The following is a 22,422-nucleotide window of genomic DNA, read 5'->3' on the forward strand; positions in this document are numbered from 1 at the left end:
TCATCTGTCTTCCACCAAAAAATTTTTTAATTATATTTTTATATTCACAAAAATATAATTTAAGTAGTAGATAATATGAACTTTAAAAAATACTGTGACCTCTTTAAACTTTGGCAATAACTTTGATTTTTTACTTCAGAAGTCCAAACAATTCATCAAGTTCCCAAAGTATTCCTCTTCAGCAGAGCATTCTGAATTACATTATCCATCAGTATTTGTAGAGGTTGGTGAAGTAGTCAAACAATTGACTTCATCTGAAATACACATAATACATCAACACATAATTAACTTTAAGTTTCTATTTGTATTAATTTCAGAAATATATTTTCCTTTGGTTATATTCAATATTTTTTGTGTCTCAAGTTCAAAACGTAATGATCAATTGTCAATTTGTAACAAGGGCCAATCTGAGAATTTGGCAACGTGAGGATTTTTTTTCTATGCAGATCTGGAGAGGATAATCAATTGTGCTTTTTCTCAAATGCAAACAGATTCAGAGATGTTCACAATTAATAAATGAAATCACTTTCAGACTACCAGAGCCATACCTATATTTATATACTATCAGAATTTGTTCACAACAAACACCAAAACTGAAGAAATGTTTTCAAGAAAAAAAAAATTTCACTTCATGTTTTTGTTGTTGGATAAATGTATAGTCAGAACATCCAAAAGGATACAAGCATAAACCAAGAATTAAATTTTAAATTTGCAAGTCATTTTTCAAGTTAACTTGGTAGCTTATCTTTTACCAGGCCATTTTTTTACATATGAAAGTTCAGCCATTAAGTATGTTCTCTTTTTTTGGGGGGCGGGGAATAATTTTGGAATAAAACAGAAATAAGATGATGAAACCAAAAACCTTCTCACACTTAAGCCTTATTTAACTGATGAGTGTTTTTTATGCACAAGCAAATATTAAACCAAATATATGGTAGGAATGTTACTTTCACATTTTATCCTTGATTTGTTTCTGCATTTATTTGTAATAAATTTCTTAATTGTTGATCACATGCTAAGACAAAGATCCAGAATTGTTAATTTTAGATATTATGATATTCTGAGATAATTATTTGTATCCTATAAGTCTATTATTATATGAAGTGTAAATAATTGAAAAATTGTAGCCCATTTTTCATTCCAACCTTTCTGCTTACATGTCTTGTCAGACTGCCTAGGTTCAAATCCCAACCCTACCACCTCTTAATTGTGTGACCTTGGGCAAGCTACTTAATCTCTTTGTGCCTCAATTTTCTCCTCTTAAAACGGGGATGGTGGTAATAATAATAAAATCTACCTCACAAGGTTGTTGTATGCATCAAATGAGCTAACACAAGTAAAATGCTTAAAATGGTTCCAAGCACAGACTGAGTACTCAAATATTAACAATTAGTAGTAGTAATCATGGATCTATTTTTAATAACTTTAATGGGAGGGTTTTTATTTTATTTCCTCTTTGTTTAAATTGTTACCTTTTTTTCCTCTTGTTGTATGTTTTAGGCCAAATCTTATTAAAGTAAGGTAGTTTGATAATTTTTTAATTTAGTTACTCATTTCACCAATCAAAAGAATAAGATAATATATCCTTCAATAATTAACCTCATTTTATTGTTAGAAATATTCATTTGTATCACAGTTTTTTTTGTATCATTCAACAACTTATGCCCAAAAATAAAAGATATTCAACAACTGATATAATCTCAGTTATGTTTCATAAGACTTACATACCCATCCAAAAATGATCATATTGATGCAGTCTTGTGGCCCATTTAGCTTAAAGATTGTTTCTGAAAATGGTACCAAGTACTTAATGAGAAAATAAGCTTGTCCTTCAACATGCTAGCCTTAGATCAAGATTATTGTTTTCCCAATATTGTTTTTTCCTCCTATGTCATAAGAAACTGACTCTGTGGGATTATTCATATTGCTATTTCAGCAAACCCCCTTCTTGACCTTCACATTTATCTACATAGTTTTCATATCTTACATGTCTTACAGGTACTTCAAGTTTACTATTAAAACTGGAGTTCATCTCTGCCCACTAAATCAGCTTCTGTACCTCTTTCCTCTCTTGGTACCACAGTGAATCCAGTTGCTTTAATGAAAAACTGAGATTCACCCTGGACTCTTTCTCCATTTTCTCATGTTTATTGAATTAACAGTTCAGTTTCTCATGTTTATTGAATTAACAGTTCAGTTTCCTACTTGTTTTTAATTTATCCTACTTTCTAAAACTAGACCCCACAGTATTAAGAACTTTTTTTTTTGTTTTCCTCCCAACCTATATCCATGCTGTTGCTTCTGTGGTCTTGCTACAGGAGACCTAATCACTACTCCCCTGTCCCCGACCCTTTCCATTTTTTATTTTGAGACAGGGTCTCACTAAATTGCTAAAACTGGCCTTGAACTTGAAATCCTCCTGCCCAGTTGCTGAGGTTACAGGAAGAGTACCACCATGCCCTACTCCTAATAACTACTTCTTCAACATTCTTAAACATCCTCCACTGAATATTGGCAAAAAGGATTTCTACTAGTGGAAAAACTATTGTTGTCTTCTCTATTTATATTCATTTTTCAAAGTCGCTTTGTTGCATTGAGTTGAATTGAAATCTATTAGTCAAAAAGTCTTCAAACTTCACATTTTTAGTGTATTATAAAGCCATGATTTATTTACTTCCCCCCCCCACCCCAGTACTGGGGATTGAACCCAGGACTTAATGTATGCTAGGTATGCACTCTTATACTCTTACACGGAACCACATCCATGTTCCTTTTTAAATTTTAAATAGCAATATGCACAACACAACAGTGTCTTGCTAAATTGCCCAGACTGACCTTGAACTTGGAACCCTGCCTCAGCCTCCTGAGTTACTGGGATTACAGGCATGAATCACCACACCTGATTCATTGTTTTTATTAACAGAGAATTGAGCTCTTTGCCTCTTTAACCTATTCCCCTAATCATAACTTAATATAAAGGCTTTCATAATTTTAAAAAATATTTCATTCTAAATTATAATTCAATTAAATCAATTGAAATTTGCATATCAAAACCTCACATTCATTCAGTTGAAATCTGTTAATATTTTCAAACACTAAGTAAAATTGTATCTTACTATTTGTGTATTCTAGAGAAAGAGAAACACAGAGGTGTGTAGATGCTCAAAATGACAGATGGGGGAAGCTGGTAGAAAGAGATGGTGAAGTTCTAGGAATTGCGTCTTCATTCACTTGTTTGTGCTTCAAGTGCTTAGCCAAAGAACTTATTTCCTGACCCCACTGCAATATTTTGAATATTTTTACAACTTTTCTCCTAGCCCTTCAGAATTATAAACAGAGTGGAATCTTACTTTTTTCCTCTCACAATATTGGCCAAAAGATCAGAATTTGATAGAAAAAGGGAAGATGGAATAAGAAATCCATAAAGGAACTCATAGGAAGATAGGAGTAAATTACATACACATTCCTTACCAAAAAAGAATGTTTAATCTGTGTTATACAAATCTCTTACCTGCTCTTCTCTGTGACTCCTGTATGTATGTGTGCATAAACTGAAGGCCAAATAATTCCCGTTCCTCCTCTTCATCTATGCTTTCACTGGGAGGAAGTGTTACCTCCAATTTCAGTGGGTTGTCTCTGAAGTTGACAAACCTAGCAGTTCACCAAAAAACAGTATTTTTATAGATGCCATAGAAGTGTACATATATTTTCCTGGAGAAAGATCAAATGACAATATACTAAATTACTCTTTTTTAACTGGTTTCAATAACTCAACATCTTGGTGAGATGTGATATATCCCAAGAATCTTTAAGTTTCTTTCCTAGAAGAAAAAAATATTAGCTTTAGACAACTTATTTTCAAGGCTTATTAAAAGTAAGTATTAGTTCATAGCATATATTTAATATGGTACAGTTTAACTTTTAAGAGCACTTTTAATGCATCTTAAATAATGCTATGAATTTACTTTCTGCCTATTTTATAAATCTGTCTTACTGTGTTTTCACCATCTAGCACAAGGCTAATAGTTGCTGAATAAGTGAATGAATGAAGGATGTAACAGTTTTTGGTTTTGATGTCTATTATCTTATTCTGTCAGGAAATTAAATTTTGAAAAAAAAAATGGAAGTCTGATAGTAACTAATAAAAATTATATCTACTTTCTGTTGGTAACAATTGTCTGTCCATTTGTAATTAGGAGGAAAATAGTCACTATTTTATGCTTTTAGTTTTTATGTGCTAGTGAGGTTTGCTAGTAGTATAAATGTAATTTTTGTCACCAACATAAGACATTTCTTAAAACTGATCAAACCCAGTACTTAGTTTCAAGTATCTTTTTTTTTTTTTTTTTTTTTTTTTGCAGGGGGGTACCAGGGATTGAACTTAACCATTGAACCACATCCCCAGCCCCTTTTTACATTTTATTTAGAGACAGGGTCTCGCTGAGTTGCTTAGGTTCTAAGTTGCTGAGGTTGGCTTTGAGCTCATGATCCTCCGGCCTCAGCCTCCCAAGCTTCTGGAATTACAGGTGTGCACCAGTATCCTTTCTTGAATAATTTATTCCAGTAATATATAAATCCTATGCAACAAGTTACAGAATTTTAACATTGATAAAGATTTTTAAAATATATCCATATAAGTAAGAATCCAAATTATATTAATATAAATAATCTATGTTACTTTGGTCTGTGGTCAGAAATAAACATGTCCTTTTGTGTCTTACAGTTTTTTACCTCAGATTTTCCATTTCTCCCATGCATACTGGAATATCTTGCAGTTTATTGTTGCTGAGAACAATGGTACCGAGATTTTTCATATTGCTGATTGTTTCTGGCAAGCATGTTATTTCATTCCGTTGTAACCATAATGTATGTAGACTTTGCATTCTGAAGAATTAAAGAGATTTTTGTGATTAGTCACATATATGAAAAACCAGGTTTTTGTTACCTTAAATATCAAAGAAATGTCCTCTTTTATAATATGTCTTTTAACCAACATATTTATTTTTTTCTTTTCTTTTTTTCTTCTTCTTTTTGATTATTGTTTGTTTTTAATGCTGGCAATTGAACCCAGGGGCCCTTTACTGTTAAACTATATCCCCAGTTCTTTTTTATTTTTTATTTTGAGATAGGGTCTTTCTAAGTTGCTGAACTTGTGGTCTCCTATCTCAGTCTCCAGAGTTTCTGGTTATAGTCATGTGCCACCACACCCAGCTACTTAGCGATTTACCTGACTTTACATTACCTCATTATTAGAGAAATTACATCATGAAATTAATCTCTACTATATAGCTCTCATATCATGTGGTAGCAGAAATGAAATCAAAATATTTTAGAATTCTTCATTTTTCTCTGTTTTCTTAAAGAATTGCTATAAATGTTAATCTGAGTCTCGAGAGAAAAATTAGAAATTATTAATATGCCTGTTCAGGTAGGGCAATAATGCATAATGGTTAAAAGCATGAAATAAACCAGCATGCCTAGGTTCAAATCCTAACTAATTAGGTAATTACTAACTGACCTTAGACTAGTTCACTAACATCTCTGTGCACTGGTTTCCTCATCCTTTTATAAAGTACACACAAGTACCTTGCATTCATTAAGCAATGTTGTTCTCTCTGTGATGTATTCTGTTAATATCTTGAATTCAAATAGCCAGATTTTCCACTCCCAAATTTCTTTTACTTATTTGGAATCAATGAAATAATTCTGTTTAAAGCAGCATATTTCAAACAAAATGGATCAATTGATAGATAGATTATACTTGACATCCCCTTTGTCTTATTTATTATTTTTCACAGGTGGTTTTAAAGTATTTGTCAGTAGCATAAAAAATTGTTCATTTTACCTTTCTATAGTATCAGGAAGTTGTTCAAGTCTGTTGCTTCCCATGTCCAGCCACTCAAGGGCAGGCATGTTTAACACAGCAGGAGGGATTGTAGTAAATTGGTTCATACTCAAATCAAGGTGAGTAAGTTTTAATAGATTGCTGAGCTGAAGAGGAAAGCAAGGTTTTCAAAGTAAATGTCCACAATGTAAACTACTAGAAGACTCACATTGATAAAGGAGATAGATCATATCATACCTTTGCATTGCACTTGGGTTTTAAGCACAGTAGGCCAGAACAAAAAAATAAAATAAAATAACAATAATGCTGAATAAACACCAGTGATATGAAAAACTCTCAAAGCAATTGTATCTATTTGGGACTAGGCATATAAACCCACACAGTGGTAGAGTGAGTTTTGGGCATTGGAAGGCTCTGGGTTCAATCCCTAGCTCCAAATAAAGGGAAAAAGAAGAAAAGAAATTGCATCTATTCAAAAGAAAATTTATCTTCCAAAATAATCAAATTCTAGAGTTAATAGGACCTGTATGGCAAAAGTTTTATTTTTTTCCCCCATGAAAGTGTTTAGTATCATATTTTCCTTTCATCAAGTAGTTGAAAATTGTATGGGGAAACTTAATTTTCAAAACAACAGTTATCTTTATTGAAACCTTGTGCCTAATGATTTATGTACATTATCTCAAACATCAAATTGGATTACAGGCATGCACCATGGTACTCAGCCTACCACAATACCCAATGGTGCTTAACCACTGAGCCACATCCCTAGCCCTTTTTTATATTTTATTTAGAGACAGGGTCTCACTGAGTTACTTAGGGCCTCACTAAGTTGTTGAGGCTAGCTTTGAACTTAGGATCCTCATGCCTCAGCCTCCTGAGCTGATAGGATTATAGGCATGCACCACCACCCCCAGTAACAAGTGACTAATTCTGACACCAGCGATACCATGTGAGTGTCTTTACTTCCATTTTATGGATCAAATGTCTCAAACAGGTCATGTAACTAGAAGTGATAGAGCTATGAAGAGAACTCAACATTTTGTGGAATTAAAAACCACAAAATTTCTTCCTCTTTCTATATTCTAGTGGAAGTGTCAATATGAAAGAATTTGATCAACTTTTACAAAAATACTATCCATTTGTAAGAAGTTGCTATGTTTTATTTTCTCTTGGGGCATGTTCAGATTTCTTCTGCAATACCTGTAGCACAACAAAAAGTACACAAATACAATGTTTTGTACATAGTACAAAAACCCAGAAAGTTCTATGACATTTCTCCAGATTTAGAATTCAAGACCCAATTAAAACACTTTCAAAATCTGTCATCACATTTCATAAATTTTCAAATAGTTCGAAATAGTACATAGGAAGATTGTTTTTACATTAGCATTTATGTTTGTATGTAAACAGTGTGTAAAATGTATGGCAGATGAATCTCCAAATGCTGACTTTTCAGTAGTTCTAAAATTTTGACTTTAGATGATTGAAACAGATAATAAAGCAATGATAATATGACGATTCTAATTTTGCATATGCGAAAACTGAGATCTAATGTGTAAAGTGGTATGTCTAAGGACATAGAGCTACTTAAAGGCCACACTTTGGAATGGAACAATCCCAGGCTGAAGATCCCTGCTTAGTATTTCTTCCTATATAACCAGTCTCCTAAAGTGAAGAAACTAAAATAAACACTGGTTAATAGACATCCATAAAATCACACAGCTTGTTAGTGACAGAGCCAATCCTAGAAACAAAGTCACAAGGATTACAAAAAAAAAAAAAAAAAAAAAAAAGATTTACTGGCCTTTCTGTATGTGTAAAGAAATTGTTCATGTGATCATTTTCATCATATGGAAGGGCATATGTTTCATTAAATGCAACAATTATATGATGAAACATGTATACTGTGTTTTACTTGCAAGAGAAGTCATTGGCTACATGTTCACTGTTGTGGGAAAAAGTCTGATATACACTCACGATAAAGTGGAAAAAGAGAATAGAGTTTTAGTTTGGGCTTTATCACTTTTCTTAGCTTTATTTTATATAGTCATAATCATTTTCAAGACAAAGAACCATGGAGATTTTCCTTGACTGATTCTAAGAGCATTAAATATATACAAAGTAATACAAATGTCTTCATATTTATATGATCAATTTGGTTTAAGCAATGACATCATGCCAAATCAAAGTTTGAAGAGCCTAGGAAGCTAGCAAGAAATAGACTTCCTAGAATTCATGCTTTACACTTCACCTCTGTCTCAAAAACCAACTAGTAAAAAGTTTTCCTATCACCACATTTTCTGTGCTTTATAATAATAATTCATTCAAACAAGCATTTATTAAGTAACCACTATAACCTAGGCTTGCCCTCAATTCTAGGAATTTAAATAAATAATACCCTTATTAAGGCCTCCAAGGAGATGACAGTCTAGACAACAAACAATATCAGTACTATCATAACAGGTCTCTACTCCATGCTTTAAATATAAACCTTGTCACTTCACCACTAGTGGCTTCTTTTTAAACTAATATATTTTTTCCCATCCCTCTTCTCCCTCTTTCCTTCCCTATTCCTGGGGAAGCAAGAGTGATATTCTTCCTATCCTAAACTGAGTTATCTATCTTTCTGCTCATTGCCCACAAGAATAAAAAAAAATGCCAGTCTTGGAACACAGAAAAACAGCTCTCTCAAGGCTATAAGTTGAACAACTAATTACATCTATTCATAATGATACTTGGGGAAAAAAAGGTCCTTGTATCTCCCTTTTTAAACTCTTCTGTTCCCTGGCAGTTAGAATTGCAGCCTCTGAGATGTGTGTCCTCTGTATTTTCTCATTTGCCATCAAATCAGTAAAACGTTTTTCTTTTTTCTCAAAACCTTGTCCTTGTTACTAGATTGGCTTCAGGGACAAGGACTAAGCTTTCAGTATCACCTTGACAATAATAGAAGTATAAGTTATACTAAATAGATCTTTCTCTAATTAAAAACCTGCTTTATAATAATAGGAAATAACCTTACTAAATATTTTTCTGAAATAAAATTTGTAGCATTTTCTCTTTAGTTTTTATTTTTAACAATCACATAATTGGAAAGCAAAGTTCCAGTAGATGGAAAATAACATCATAAGCCTTATAGATCTTTCTGACCTCTTGAGGAAGATCACATATATCTCTGTTAACAGCCAGTTCTAGTTTCTCCAAGCTGGCACAATTACTTAATTCCTTGGGGACAGTCTTGATTTTGTTGTAGCTCAGAATCAGTTCCTGAAGTCTAGTGAGAAGTCCTATAAACAAAGTACACAATAGAAAGAAGATGGACATAAAGTAGTATTTTCCATTTACTATTACTTGTGTATTGGCAAATTCATACTTATATTCTTCCCTGTTCCCAGTCTGCATACTGCCCCTTTTTTAAACAATGGGCAGGTCTATCAGTGTCATGGGGAAAAACAAAAACAAAAACTTATTTTCATTCCGTTTTATCTATACTGCATCCTGGGCTGGAATGTAGCTCTGTGGTAAGAAGCTTGCCTAGCATGCACAAAGCCCTGGTTTGTGTCCTCAGCATTGCAAACAATAATGACAATAAAAACAAAGAAATTACAAACTACACCATAAGCAATTTTCCAGGTGAGAATTTTTCCCTCTATTTGACAAATCTGATTTTTTTTATTACTTCCAACCTGTTCTAAGAATAGCTAAATCAGTAATATTGTTTTCAAAATCTATAGAACAATATTTTCAAAGAGACTGTTCACATTGAAATCTTATCTTGAATCACTTCAATAAATCCAGTAGCTTGGATAGCCTAGAATCTTCAATTTAGATTAAATGTTTAAAAATTTCTCACAATTTGGGGATATATAAGATATAGTTATTGCATGTTATCAAAAACAATAAAATAAGCACATGTGTAAGAAGATAAAATAGTACAGAAATAAAAGTAATCTTTACCAATTCCTCGAGGTATCTCTGAAATTATGTTTCGAGATAAATCTAACACAATAAGGTTCTGGAATCTTCCAATGAATTCAGGAATTTTCAACAAACCAGTTCTATGGATTTGCCATTCTTGTAGCTGATTCAGTTTCAGTAAAGAAGAAGGGAGGCTCTAAAAGAAATAATGGAATCATTATATTACTTAAATTATTTTAGTATCCTGAAGTGTGATATTATTTAATTTGTGTTAACACTTTGAAATGTTTCTTTTCCTTAATGGGTTATATTTCCAAATATTTTGTGTTACTAAGTTTTAAGATCTTTAGTCTTTTTTGTTTTTGTTTGTTTGTTTGCTAAACTTTCCAATCTCAACTAAAATGCAGTAAACAAAATAATACATTTTGTTCAATTATGCACACATAGAAGTCTAGCCTAAAGATTGTGTTATATCTGGCTTTCCTAGACTACATATGCTATTGAAAATGAGGCTAGCTAGAAAACATCTTCATCCACAATTTAAACTTCTCTTCCACTTCTATTTTGAAGTATTTTATAAGAGATTTTTATAGAGTTGTGAGAAATTTTAAGAATTTGAACTATTCTGAATTCTATGCCTTTTCCCTTTCAGCGTAAAATAGAAAAATAAAATAAAATAAAGGAGATAAACACACAGTTAAATATACCTGTATCCATGAAAACAAATACTCACCCTAGGGTTAGAAGCCCTTGTAAAAGTTAGAGTATACCTAATATAATGAAGCCACTATGTATTTGTGTGCACATACATTCATGGGAGAGAGAAAGCATATGGACTGGAAGATACACCTAACACAAAAATTAATATTCATTTCCACTTTTAGAAGTTTTAACTGAGCAGTTTTTGGGGAATGCTACATACTTTTCATTTGGCAGATAGTCATCCATTCATGGAAAATGAGAACCTGCCTATTAGGATGAGGAGGAGAAATATCACATATGACTTAAATTTAGGCAAGATTAAAGCAAATTGAATTTTTGCAAAAAAAAGTGATATTTCTTTTCTCTTGTTCTTGTTGTCCAGATTCATTTGGCTTTTATTAAAATTAGAATTTTTAACTATTCCTGTCTTACACAGTCTTAGAATCATTTTTCAACTCTTTCACAAAATGCAAAAGATAGAAAAATAAAATATTACTTCTCTAAAGCTTACCTTCCATTCTTCTTTTTCTATCTTCAAAATGACTCTTCCATCTTCCCTGGTGACCTTTTCTTTCAGCTTAGTTAAACTTACTCTTTCTTCCCAGATCCGCACTAGCCTAGGAGATCAGGTAATCATTTGATTCATAACTAATGACATAGGTAGCATTCACTTTTATATAAATAAAATAGCCCATTGAAAGTAGCTTGGGAAGGTAGGTGCAGTAGTACATGCCTGTAATCCCAGCTACTCCAGAGACTGATTCAGGGGGATCAGAAATTAGAGGCCAGCCTGGGCAATTTAGCAAGACCCTATCTCAAAAAATAATGGCTGGGGATGTAGCTTAGTGGTAAAGCATCCTGGGTTCAATCCTTAATACCAAAACAAAAAAAACCACTGGGTCAATGGTATCTGGAAATAGAATGAGATTTTATTTCATAAGAGTTATAAATAAGATGAGTACCACAAATGCCCTATTTTAACTGTGGCTAATCCTTTGGAAGTTGTCCTTTGTAGGGTCACTTCCACTCCATTTGCCTAGCATTCTAAATTCAAAAGAAAAGCATCTAAATGATTAAGACATCAAACTACTAAGCTATCTTTCTTTAGAGTTTCAGAACCCAGAACATCTGATGACCAAGGGATAACATTAGAATGTGTAAATCCCCATTCTTAAGTCATGTGCATAACACAAAACATATCAATTCCTCTAAGATTTAACTTGCAGAAAAGTAATGTTTGTCTAAAGAATTATAGGAACAAGGCTTAGGAAATCAAGGTCAATTGTGGTATTCTAATCAGAGGGGGAGAAAGGAGACATGCTCTGGATGACTAAGACCAAGCCCAAAAATTACCTGCCCATTGACCCCTGAATATCCTTTCCCTCTCTACAAAAGTCTTTTTGCATACCTGAGTTCCCTAAGATGGTCTTTTTTTGGGAGCATGGGGTGTGATAACCCCCTCCATCTTCTCATTTTGTTGACTCTTGAATAAACCTGATTTCCTTCACCCCAACTCCTCATCTCCCAAGTATTGGCTTTTGAGTGGTGAGTAGATGGACTTGGGTCCAGAACTATTTTTTTGTTTTGGTGTTAGAGATTGAACCAAGGGTTTTGTGCATTCTAAGTACATTCCCTATCTCTGAGATATATTTCCAGTGCTAAGTTTTTGATAAGTACCATATTTCTTCATAGATTTTAATAGTTTTTTTGAGACATAATTCACATAGCATAAAATGCATTATTTATACAGTTCAGTAGTTTTTAGTATATTCACAACATTATACACCCCATCACCACTTTCTAAATTCAAAATATTTTACCATTAAACAAAAAACCTCCTTATCTATTCCCCTCTGCCACACCCTGGCAATTACTAATAGCCTATTTTGCACATTTCATATAAATAGGATCAGATAATGTGTCTCTTTTGTGTCTGGCATCTTTCACTCAGCATAATTTTATTCAAAGTTCATTCATGCTATAACATGTATCAGTACTTCATTTCTTTTTATGGCAGAATGATTTCATCATATAAGTTTATCATGTTTGCTCATTCAACAGTTGATTAGTATTTGGATAAGTCTATTCGTGGACTTATAAATTATGCTGCTACAAATGTTTGTGTACAAGTTTTTGTGTGAACTATTAAAATTTTGGGAAGTTCTTTGTCATCGTCTTCTTCTTCTTCTTCTTCTTCTTCTTCTTATTATTATTATTATTATTATTATTATTATTATTATATTGGAGACTGAACCCAGGGATGCTATACCACTAAGCTACATCCCTAGTCCTTTTTATTATATTTTTTAGATAGCGTCTTGCTAAGTTGCAGAAGCTGGCCTTGAACTTGCAATCCTCCGCCTCAGCTTCTTGAGTTGCTAGAATTACAGTCATCATGCCCAGCTAGAAGGCCATTATTTTGGATTAAGCTCCTACACTGGGCTCCAACAAACCAGACTGAAATCAAAATAAAGTCACCCATGCTAAGGTTCCGTCATAAAACAGAAACTAAATTGTTATCTGACCATGCCAAGAAATCAGGAGGGAGAGTTAACAGTCAACTCTCCATTTAGTTTCAGTTAGAATGGCAATGAAGTTCTCTCTGCCTTCTTCCTTATACAAAAAAGGTAACTTGAAGTAATCCACTGTTAGCCAGTCAATTAATTTTCCATTGTCCTATCTTCCTATTCGTGCCTTACAGAGAAAGTAACTTATAAACAATATTTGAAAGTAACTTTGGTTTTGCTTTTTACAGCTCTTTTCTGACTCTAAAAGTAATCTTTTCTGTTCAGCCCCTCAGAACACAGTATTCTATTTCATGAAGTGTTGCCCAATTCTAGAATTAACAAGAAAGCCAACTAAGATCTTTAAATTGTTGCGATGTCCTTTGATGGATTATACGTTTTCCTTTCTCTTGGGTATATTCTTAAGAACATAATTTCTGGGTCATATAGTAACTTTATGTTTAGCTTTTATAGGAACTGCCAAATTGTTTCCAAATTGGTTGTACCATTTTACATCCCACCACCAGTGTATCAGAGTTCCAATCTCTCCACATCCTCATCAATACTTGTTATTACCCATTTTTTATTATGTCCATCTAGTGGTTGCGAATGGTATCATATTGTGAGTTGGATGTACTTTTTTTTTTTTTTGCTAACTAATCCTTAGATAGTTAATAAGTTTTGTTTCATCACGGTGCCGGGGGGCAAACCCAGGCCTCATGCATTCAAGGCAAGCACTGTACCAAATAAGTTTATTCATTGCAAACATACATAAGAATTACATGTATATATTCTGCTGACTATAAAAATGGTCAGCAAAAAATTTTCTATTTCTATCCTAGAAATTTTTTCACATATGAAACAGCAAAGAATAATTTTAGAATCAAATTTAGCCTACTAGAAAGATATATGATTTTTAAAAAGCTGTCATCAAAAACAAGATTTAATTAATTTGTATATTTATTTGCCAAAAATCTCTTGACATCTGAGAATTAATTTTTTAAAGTTTTGTGTGTAAACTGATTACCAGTGAGGATTTTATTTTAATGAATAGGAAAAAAAATCCCCACAAGTGTAATGTTTGCTGTCTTTATGTGTTAGTTTTGCAAAATACTTCTAATAGAATCTGTTTATTCTTATCTCTTCCTTGCCTGAAATTTCTAATTAGCTAACAAGTACACTGTGACAATGGAGTTCATGTGGCCCTCTAATGTGAATAGCTAATCTTCCTATAGGTGTGGTAAATTGAGACAAAATGTATAATGCCAGCCATTCAATTACATCATTTTTATAAACATAGAACTCTTCATATACATATAATGATAATGACTATCAATTATTTTTTGCTCACTAAGAAAGAAAAAAATGAAACTCAGAGCAAGATTCAACAACAAGTTTAGGTACCTTATTCTCAAGATTAGTTATCTTATTCCCTAGCCTTTTACGTCAGTGAGGAAATTTATCAAGCACTCATTATAGGTCAAATACTATATTAAGCATCAAGGATGCCAGAAGCTCTGTCCTTAATGAGTTTACAATCACACTATCTATTATTGGATAAGTCTATTTCCAACTCTAAAATGATTTCTAAATTTTTTGTGACTCTGTATTTATATAGAGTCCAGAGGTATGAATTATAAATTTGTTGGTTTGGGGTAAGACATCACCTCACCTCTGTGACTTGTCTAAGAAGTGCAGGGTTTAAATTAGATGATCTATAGGTTCCTTTCAGTTTTTATATTCTACAATTCCTACACTGCTTATTTAAACTTGATGTTCTTTCACATCTTGAGCAGAAATTTTCAAACTCCTCTAAAACCCTTTGAGTATAAAATACAGAGATGTGAAGTTGCACCTAGGGAAATGTGAGCAAGAATGCGCATACTCTCCTGAAAGTGTGGCTTCCTGCTAGCCAGAAGCAAATATGGCTGCAATTGGTATGTCTACTTTGGGTCAAGGGGGACTTTAGGAATGGAAACTATGTACAGCTGAGCAGTAAGGTAGAAACCTGAACGTCTGACTTGTTGGAGGGCTGTTGTAGACCTGCACCACCTATAAGAAAAGTGGATATATTGAGTAAGCCATTATTATTTTGGTTTCCTTCTCTCACAGTGCAATTTAATCCTCATTAGGACACTACATTTCCACAGGTTAGGAGAATTAAATGAGGTGCTATAAATATACCACTTAATAGAGTCCCTATTAGGGGATGGGGATGTATAGCTCAGTGACAAGAGTGCTTGCCTAGCATGCTCAAAACCCCAGGTTCAATCCCTAGCACCACACTAAAAAAAGTAAATAATAAAAAATAGAGTCCCCAGTAGACCGAGTGCACAATAAATAGCTGTTACTTATTACTGTTAGAATCATCATCTTTATTGGTTTCTTGTTGGAAGAATGGTTTCCTCCCATCCAGATCTTTTGTTTTTAACTGACATTTAACAGACACTAATCATTGCTTACCAATAACATTTTCCCTCTTTTTACTGGAAGAATGCCAGTTGTTTTCAGGTATTCACCGTTCCCCCAAGTAGCCCGGGGTAAACTTGATGTGTCTAAGCCAGTTATACAAGCCTATTCCTGTACAAGGTAACTAATTAAGTGTGTGTGCAAACAACCCAATTCTGGCCAATGAGAGGTGAAGGAGAGGTTTGCAGAGGTGCGAGGGATTTTCTCACTCTCAAAGAAGAAATAGAAAAAAATAATAATTACCATCCTCCTGAAAACATAATGATACTTGACTGTGATGCTTGGAAATGTATCAGCTGTCCTAAGACATCCAGAAAACCTAACCAGAGCACCCACGACACATTGAGATTGACAGTGGAAGGTGAAAAAGCAGCTGAGTCTCTAAAGATATTGGGGCCTGGCATTGACTGCTTTTGGAACCGCCTTACTTCCCTTTTGCTTAAACCAGTACCGTTGAATTTTCTGTTGTTTGCTAATGTAAATTAATGTTTCTAATTTACTGTTTTAAAAGAGATCTAAGGTCTGGGAGTAGTGGCACATGCCTGTAACCCCAGCTACTCTGGAGGCTGAGGCAGAAGGATCACAAGCTTGAGTGCAGCCTGGGACACTTAACGAGACCCTCTCACGAAAATAAAAAGGGATGGGGATGCTCAGTGGTAGAGAGTCCTGTTCTAATGAATGAGAATTGTAGGATTATATGGAGTCTATGAGGAAATGAGCTATTCCTGAAAGATGAGTAGAGTACTTTCAAGACAACCAATCAAAAAGTAGGTAAGATATCAAGGAGGCAGAGGAAAGGAGAGCCATACTATTTAAAGATACCCCAATCAAGGAATCAGATGATCCACAGAGGCCCTGATGGAACTCACAGCCACTCAATTAGGTGAGAATAAGTAGTACCTTCTACTGCCAGATGTATTTTTAGATCCTAAAAGATTAATGCTGAATGAAACAATCCTGACAATTAGACTAAGTGATACTAATCAAATTTTAATGAATGCTAAACAGAATCCTATGAGGGCAGAGAATAACTACTATTCTCACATAGACACAATTTTTGTGACTCATCGCATAGCCAGATTTAATTGAGTCAGGTATTTAAGTATATTTTGAACTTTCTGTAAATAAAAATCTCTATAAAATTTCAATAATGAGGCATTTAATAAGTGATTTTTTATAATGATGAAATTATGAATTTTCACTGATTCAAAATAGTAAACATTATAACATACTTTTGTTGAAATTCCTTCTCTCGCTTCAGATCTTCATTGTGTTTCTCTATTCGTTTTTCCCATACTTCTTTTACAGCATGGACAGCCCCAGTACAAACCACATTTTCTGTCATGATTTCTCCACATTGTCATAGAGTCATCAGCTTCATTAAGTTCTGAACTGCTAAATCACAGATGCCATCTCAGAAAGGACCTAATTGGATCACAGGGAAAAAACAATGTGTTTCAGAATGCTCATTGAGGTGGGTGTGGGGACTCACATCCGTAATTTCAGCTACCCCAGAGGCCAAGGCAGAAGGATTACAAGTTTGAGACCAGCCTGGGAAATTAAGTTAGGCCCTATCTCAAAATAAAATAAAAAGAGCTGGGGACGTGACTCAGTGAAAGACAGCTTCCTAGCATGCATAAGACCCTGGGTTCACTCTCCAGTACTGGAAAAGAAGAAAGGGGGATTGATCATTGAGTACCATAATAGTCATAATAATTTACTAGACACTTTCTAGTTCCCAAAACTAGTCCAACTAGTTCATACACCTTTTTTTTTTTTTTTTTTTTTTTTTTTTTAACAGAATCTCATTATGTTGCCCAGGCTGGCCTTAAAGTCCTGGACTCAAGAAATCCCTTTGTCTCAGCCTCCTGAATGCTGGTACTGTAGATGTGGGCCATTGAACCCATCTACAAAGCAGATATTATTTTTTAAAAAGATATTTTAAAGGTATTTTTAAAATGATAAAGATATCATTTTAAGTAGTACCAAAAAAAAAGTTCTTAAGAATAAACAGACTGTGTACAACCTCTACATAGTAAACTAAAAAATAGAGTGAAATTAAAGAAGGCCTAAATAAGAGTTCTACATCATATTTATTGATTGGAAGATTCAATATTGTAAGAACATCAGTTATTTCCATATTGAACTATAAACAATAAAACCCCATTTGGAGACCGAGAGCAGCTTGACTGTCATATCCTAATATTTAATAACAATTCTAAACATACAAAATAGCTAAAGGACCCATGCCAAAGAAAACTGGAGTGGGAGAATTTATTCAATCAGGACCTTCTTAAAGCTTTAGTAGTAGAGAGTATTGTATTGGTGCAGTACACAAACAGATCAATGCAGTTAAATAAAGAACCCAAGAAACAGATCCATACATACATGAGCACTGCAGAATACTGCCAGAATTATTTTTTAAAAGAAATTATGCTTCGAGAGTTGAATATACATATGTAACCAAAATTAATTCCAGGTGTATTATAGTTCTACAAGTGATAGTGCATATCTCCCAAAACATAAAGGTTTAGGGAAACAATATAAGACTAATAATGTCCTTAAAGTAGGGAACATTTTTTTTCAGCTTCTGGGGATTAAACCGAGGGGCTCACACAGGCTAGGCAAGTGGTCTACCCCTGAGTTACATCCTACTCTAGGGAACATTTCCTAAAATGGGATGCAAAGCATATCCTTAAAGGAACAGATCGATAGATTGAACTATATTAAGTATAACCTTTACTAAAAGACATCATTTAGAGAATAAAAGGAATGCCATGTGATGGGGGAAGATATTGGTGGTACATGTCACCACAAATGGGTTTTATCTAGAATAGGTAAAGAATTCCTAAAACTCAACTTAAAATGACAATAGGGCTGGGGGCATAACTCAGTGGTACAGTGCATGCTTAACATGCATAAGGCTCTGCATATGATCTCCAGCACCAAAAGAAAAAAACAAGTCAACAATTTTATAGTTGATTCAAAAGATGAAATCCAAGTGACAAAAAAAAAGCCATGAATTGTGTTCAACCTTATGAAAGTGAAAACTATAATAAAATACCAACACACACCTATCAGAATAATCAAATTTAAAAAGACTAACTACACCAAAACTAGTGGAAATTTGAGTTACATCAATTCTTACACATTCTTAACTGTTTTGGAATAGAATATGCAAAGTTTATGATCCAGCAGTTTCACTCACTGGCATTTGCCTAACGGGGAAGGGTATGTCACTGTTAGAGAAACACAACGAGAATATTCCCGGTGGTGTTTTACAAAATAGTAAAAATAAAGAGAAAAAAGCATGCCTCCTAGAATTTTACATTTCCCTTAGTAGCCTCACTGAGTTGACAGACCCAGGGTGTATGGTTAACTCTGTAGTCAGGCTGTTGTGTTCCTGGTGACTCTTTTCCCACATCATACATTGGTGGCAGGTGCCTTGCCAAGCTATAATGAAGTGAAGAAGATCATGAGGCATTTTCAGTAACTGGAGCTGTCACATTAATTTACATAAACTGAACCAGGGATGTCTGGATGCCAACAATGAGAACTAAAAGCTGTCAATACCACCAGTCCTCTAGAAAGAAATTGGAAGAGTTTTTTCTAATCTGTGAGGGGAAAGTGGGTCTCTTGCTGGATTTCGAGACCAATAATGAAATTAAAACACTTCATTTTTAACTTGACTGTTTCCACTAAAGGCCTATGATTTGGAAATTAATTACTTTGCATGTTTGTCAGCTATAGATGTGTTAAAATGGAACAAATATGTTCTTTTAAAAATCCCTAAGATTTATAGATATTCACATTTAGGCCTCTAAAAAGAAGAGACATCATTTTAGAAATGAATATTAGTGTTCTGAATCTGCTTGTAAAACCCCCGTCTCATTTTACAATGATATTAAAACATTTTAAAGCCATCATGGTTGCACATGCTTGTAGTCCTGGCTTTCCAGGAGGAAGAGATGGGAGGGTTGCCTGAGCGCAGTTCAGGGCCAGCCTGGACCCTGTCTCTTAAAAAACAAAATAAACAAAATTTACAGTAAGAAAAAGCAATCAAGAAAGACACTAAAAATATCACTTTATAGGGTATGAGGAAACTTAATCATCATCTCATAATAAAACTCCATAGATAATGTCTAAAATTAATAAGGAAATATCATGTAACTAACTTCAAAAAAGAAATATGGGAATAACCCCTGAAAATTAAATCCCAAAGGGGTTACAATTGTTATTTCTAGGAAAGAGGATAGTAACACTGAGAAATGGGGTAGAAAATGATGCTTTTCATTGTTAATCTTTTCTAAATTATTGATTTTTTAATAGTACTAGGAATTGAACCCAGGAGTGCCGTATCACTGAGCTACATCAGCAGCTCTTTTTATTTTTTTAAATTTTGAGACAGGGTCTCACTAATTTGCCCAGGCTATCCTTGAACTTGCAATCTTTCTGCCTCAGCTTCTAGAGTCCCTAGGATTACAGGCATGCACCATCAAACTGGCTCTAAATTACTTATCTTTCTAAACCAAAATTATGCAGTGTATGTGAGAGAGACACACAGAAAGATAAAGAGAGAAAGGGAGAAGGACTATATTCCAGAAGAAAAAAGTCTGGATTGCTATGTAATTAACAGTATTTAGAAAATTATTAGGAGAGGTCTCCATTTCTAAGCAACACATGGAGAGTTTACCAAGAACAGACTGCAAGAACATTTTGTCATCAAGAAATCTTTTTGGTAATTCAACTACCTAGTCATATTACCTATAATTTATTGTCTCAGATTTTAGCAAGACTGAAGTATTTGATAAATACTTCTAATAATATCAAATATTAAAAATATTTTTAATCCCAACTAACTGCATGTATATAGGTATTTGATTAAACACATATCACTGTTCAGTCATTTGCTAATTCATTTCCTCTTTGACTATTACATTTTGATCATTCATCAGTTTTCACCTAATGACCAATTTCTCTTAAAGGAAAACAAGTCAATGATGACATATGCATTTCTACCTCTAACACAAGACTGTGGTCTCTACCTTGGGTTATTACTGGAACAGAACAGTGTGGCAGTGAGGTGAGTATGGCAATGACATGATAGGGAGAGTCAACTTCCCAAAGTCAAAAGAAAGCAACAGAAATACCATTCCAGAAGAGATGCTTCTTGCTCATAGCGGAATCTGTCTTGCAGAGGAGGACAATTACATGAGTGATTATGGACCCCCCCAAAAAATACTTAAATTCAATCCCAAATTTGGTTGTACATTCTGGCAATTACAGACACAAATTCATCATCATCAATTTATTGAGATGTGAAGAATGGAGAAGAAATGGTTTTTGGAAAATGGAAAAATACTTACCATCACTGGTGGACGCTGAAGCTGCCATGGCCAAAGTTAGTGGTCAGTGAAGAATGGATTATAGGATGAATTTTTTTTCCGTATGGTTCCACTGTCAGGCTGTAACCAAGTGAAGTGTAATGTCAGCCTAGTTCTAATTTTAGTTCATGGACAAAGCTGAGAATAGCAAGAATCACATGGGGCTTCTGTGCAGAGGATCAACTGATAATGTGAGCATGTTCAGGAAACTGCACAATGCTCTACTCCAGCATTGTAAAACTACCAGGAACAACTATTTCTAAGTTCCTAAAAATAACTTCTACTGAAATTTTGTTACCTATGCATCTTATGTATTTAATAGAACTTAATCTGTTTCAAGAAGAGACACTTGGAAATACCTTGGTGTGTGGCATAGCAAAAATCCTACCTATTAAATAGTAGCTTTATAAATATTTGAACTAAAGACACAGATGGTGTGCTTCAGAAAAAGGAAAAATGAATGTGTGGATAAGTTTGTGTAACAGAGGACCCCAAACTTCTGCTGTATCCGGCTTTACTTGTTTTTGGTTGGACGAGATGCTGGGCCCAGCATGCTAAGTACCCCCTCGACCTCTGAGCTCTACCTCCAACTCCTGGGTTTCAAATTCAATTACCTCTCAACTTTTATTTCTCAGTTTTCATAAAGACTTAATTCCAGTTTCTTAAAAATTATGTATTTTTTATTTTATTATATATGCACATGGAACAAATCAAAAGATAATGAATCTTCCCCCCAATATTTTTTTCTTTTTGACATTATGATTTTAATTTGCTTTATACTTTAGCTCACTGGCCCTCCCACTTGACCCTCTTCTAGATTTGTCTTCTTTTTTCTTTTTTTATTTGTTCTAATTAGTTATACATGCCAGCAGAATGCATTTTGACATATTGCACACAAATGGAGAACAACTTCTCATTCCTCCCCCTGTACACGATGCAGAATCACACAAGTGCTAAGAGGTAAGTTCATTGCATGGAGCTCTTCATTAAAAGAATAGAAAGCCAATGAAAAAATGGCTTAGCATTACATCTCAAAGCCCTAGAAAAAGAAGAACAAATCCACACGAAAAGCAGTAGATGTGTTTTCTTTTCTTAACGTAAGTGTTGCTGTTGTACTGGGTCAGACCCATGGATTCTGCAGAAGCCTAAACCTCTGGGTCTTCAAAATGAAAACCTGAGCACCAACCAGATGGCGGACACACACGGACAAAAGGAGAAGGGAAGATAATTTGTGCAACATACTAAAGTGAGATGCCCACTTTGTATCAAGGGTGAAGCCACTTGTGTTGAGCTAGGCTACCTCCCCTCCACTGGAAAGTTGTCTCATCCTTATTAAGTTGATTTTATTCTGAAAAGCAAACCTTAATCAGGACTCGCTTAGCCTCTTCAAATGATCGCAAGGCAGTAGCACCCATGCCCACCTTCTTTCTTGGTTGTGCTCTCAGAGGGTAGAAAAACTAACTTTTACCGAGTAACTTACTATATTCAGGCACTGTCTAAACTCTTATGTATACTAATTCACTTAATCCTCACAAAAGCCCATGTAAAGCTTTATTTTTATCTCTATTTCACCAATGAGGGACTGAGCCATAGAAAGATGAGG

The 22,422-nt window shown here is 34.1% G+C and overlaps 1 protein-coding gene across 2 annotated transcripts; it reads right to left on the reverse strand.

The window, feature by feature from the left end:
• Window positions 1-9: 9 nt before the first annotated feature.
• On the reverse strand, window positions 10-20,932 carry LRRC39 (leucine rich repeat containing 39). Of its 2 annotated transcripts, XM_079110908.1 has the most exons (9): window positions 20,802-20,932; window positions 16,668-16,860; window positions 10,974-11,079; window positions 9,800-9,956; window positions 8,993-9,129; window positions 5,846-5,991; window positions 4,732-4,884; window positions 3,512-3,651; window positions 10-254 (listed from the first exon to the last, which is right to left on the reverse strand). In XM_079110908.1, the coding sequence occupies exons 2-9, from the start codon at window positions 16,778-16,780 to the stop codon at window positions 202-204; spliced, it is 1,005 nt and encodes a 334-aa protein (XP_078967034.1). In that variant the 5' UTR covers window positions 16,781-16,860; window positions 20,802-20,932; the 3' UTR covers window positions 10-201. The 2 variants fall into 2 exon arrangements, with proteins under 2 accessions (XP_078967034.1, XP_078967035.1); XM_079110909.1 differs by lacking the exons at window positions 10-254; window positions 3,512-3,651 and adding an exon at window positions 3,674-3,821.
• Between the last annotated feature and the right edge of the window lie 1,490 nt (window positions 20,933-22,422).

Source organism: Sciurus vulgaris (assembly GCF_902686455.1).
Source record: "Sciurus vulgaris genome assembly, chromosome: 1".
Classification (NCBI taxonomy): domain Eukaryota; kingdom Metazoa; phylum Chordata; class Mammalia; order Rodentia; family Sciuridae; genus Sciurus; species Sciurus vulgaris.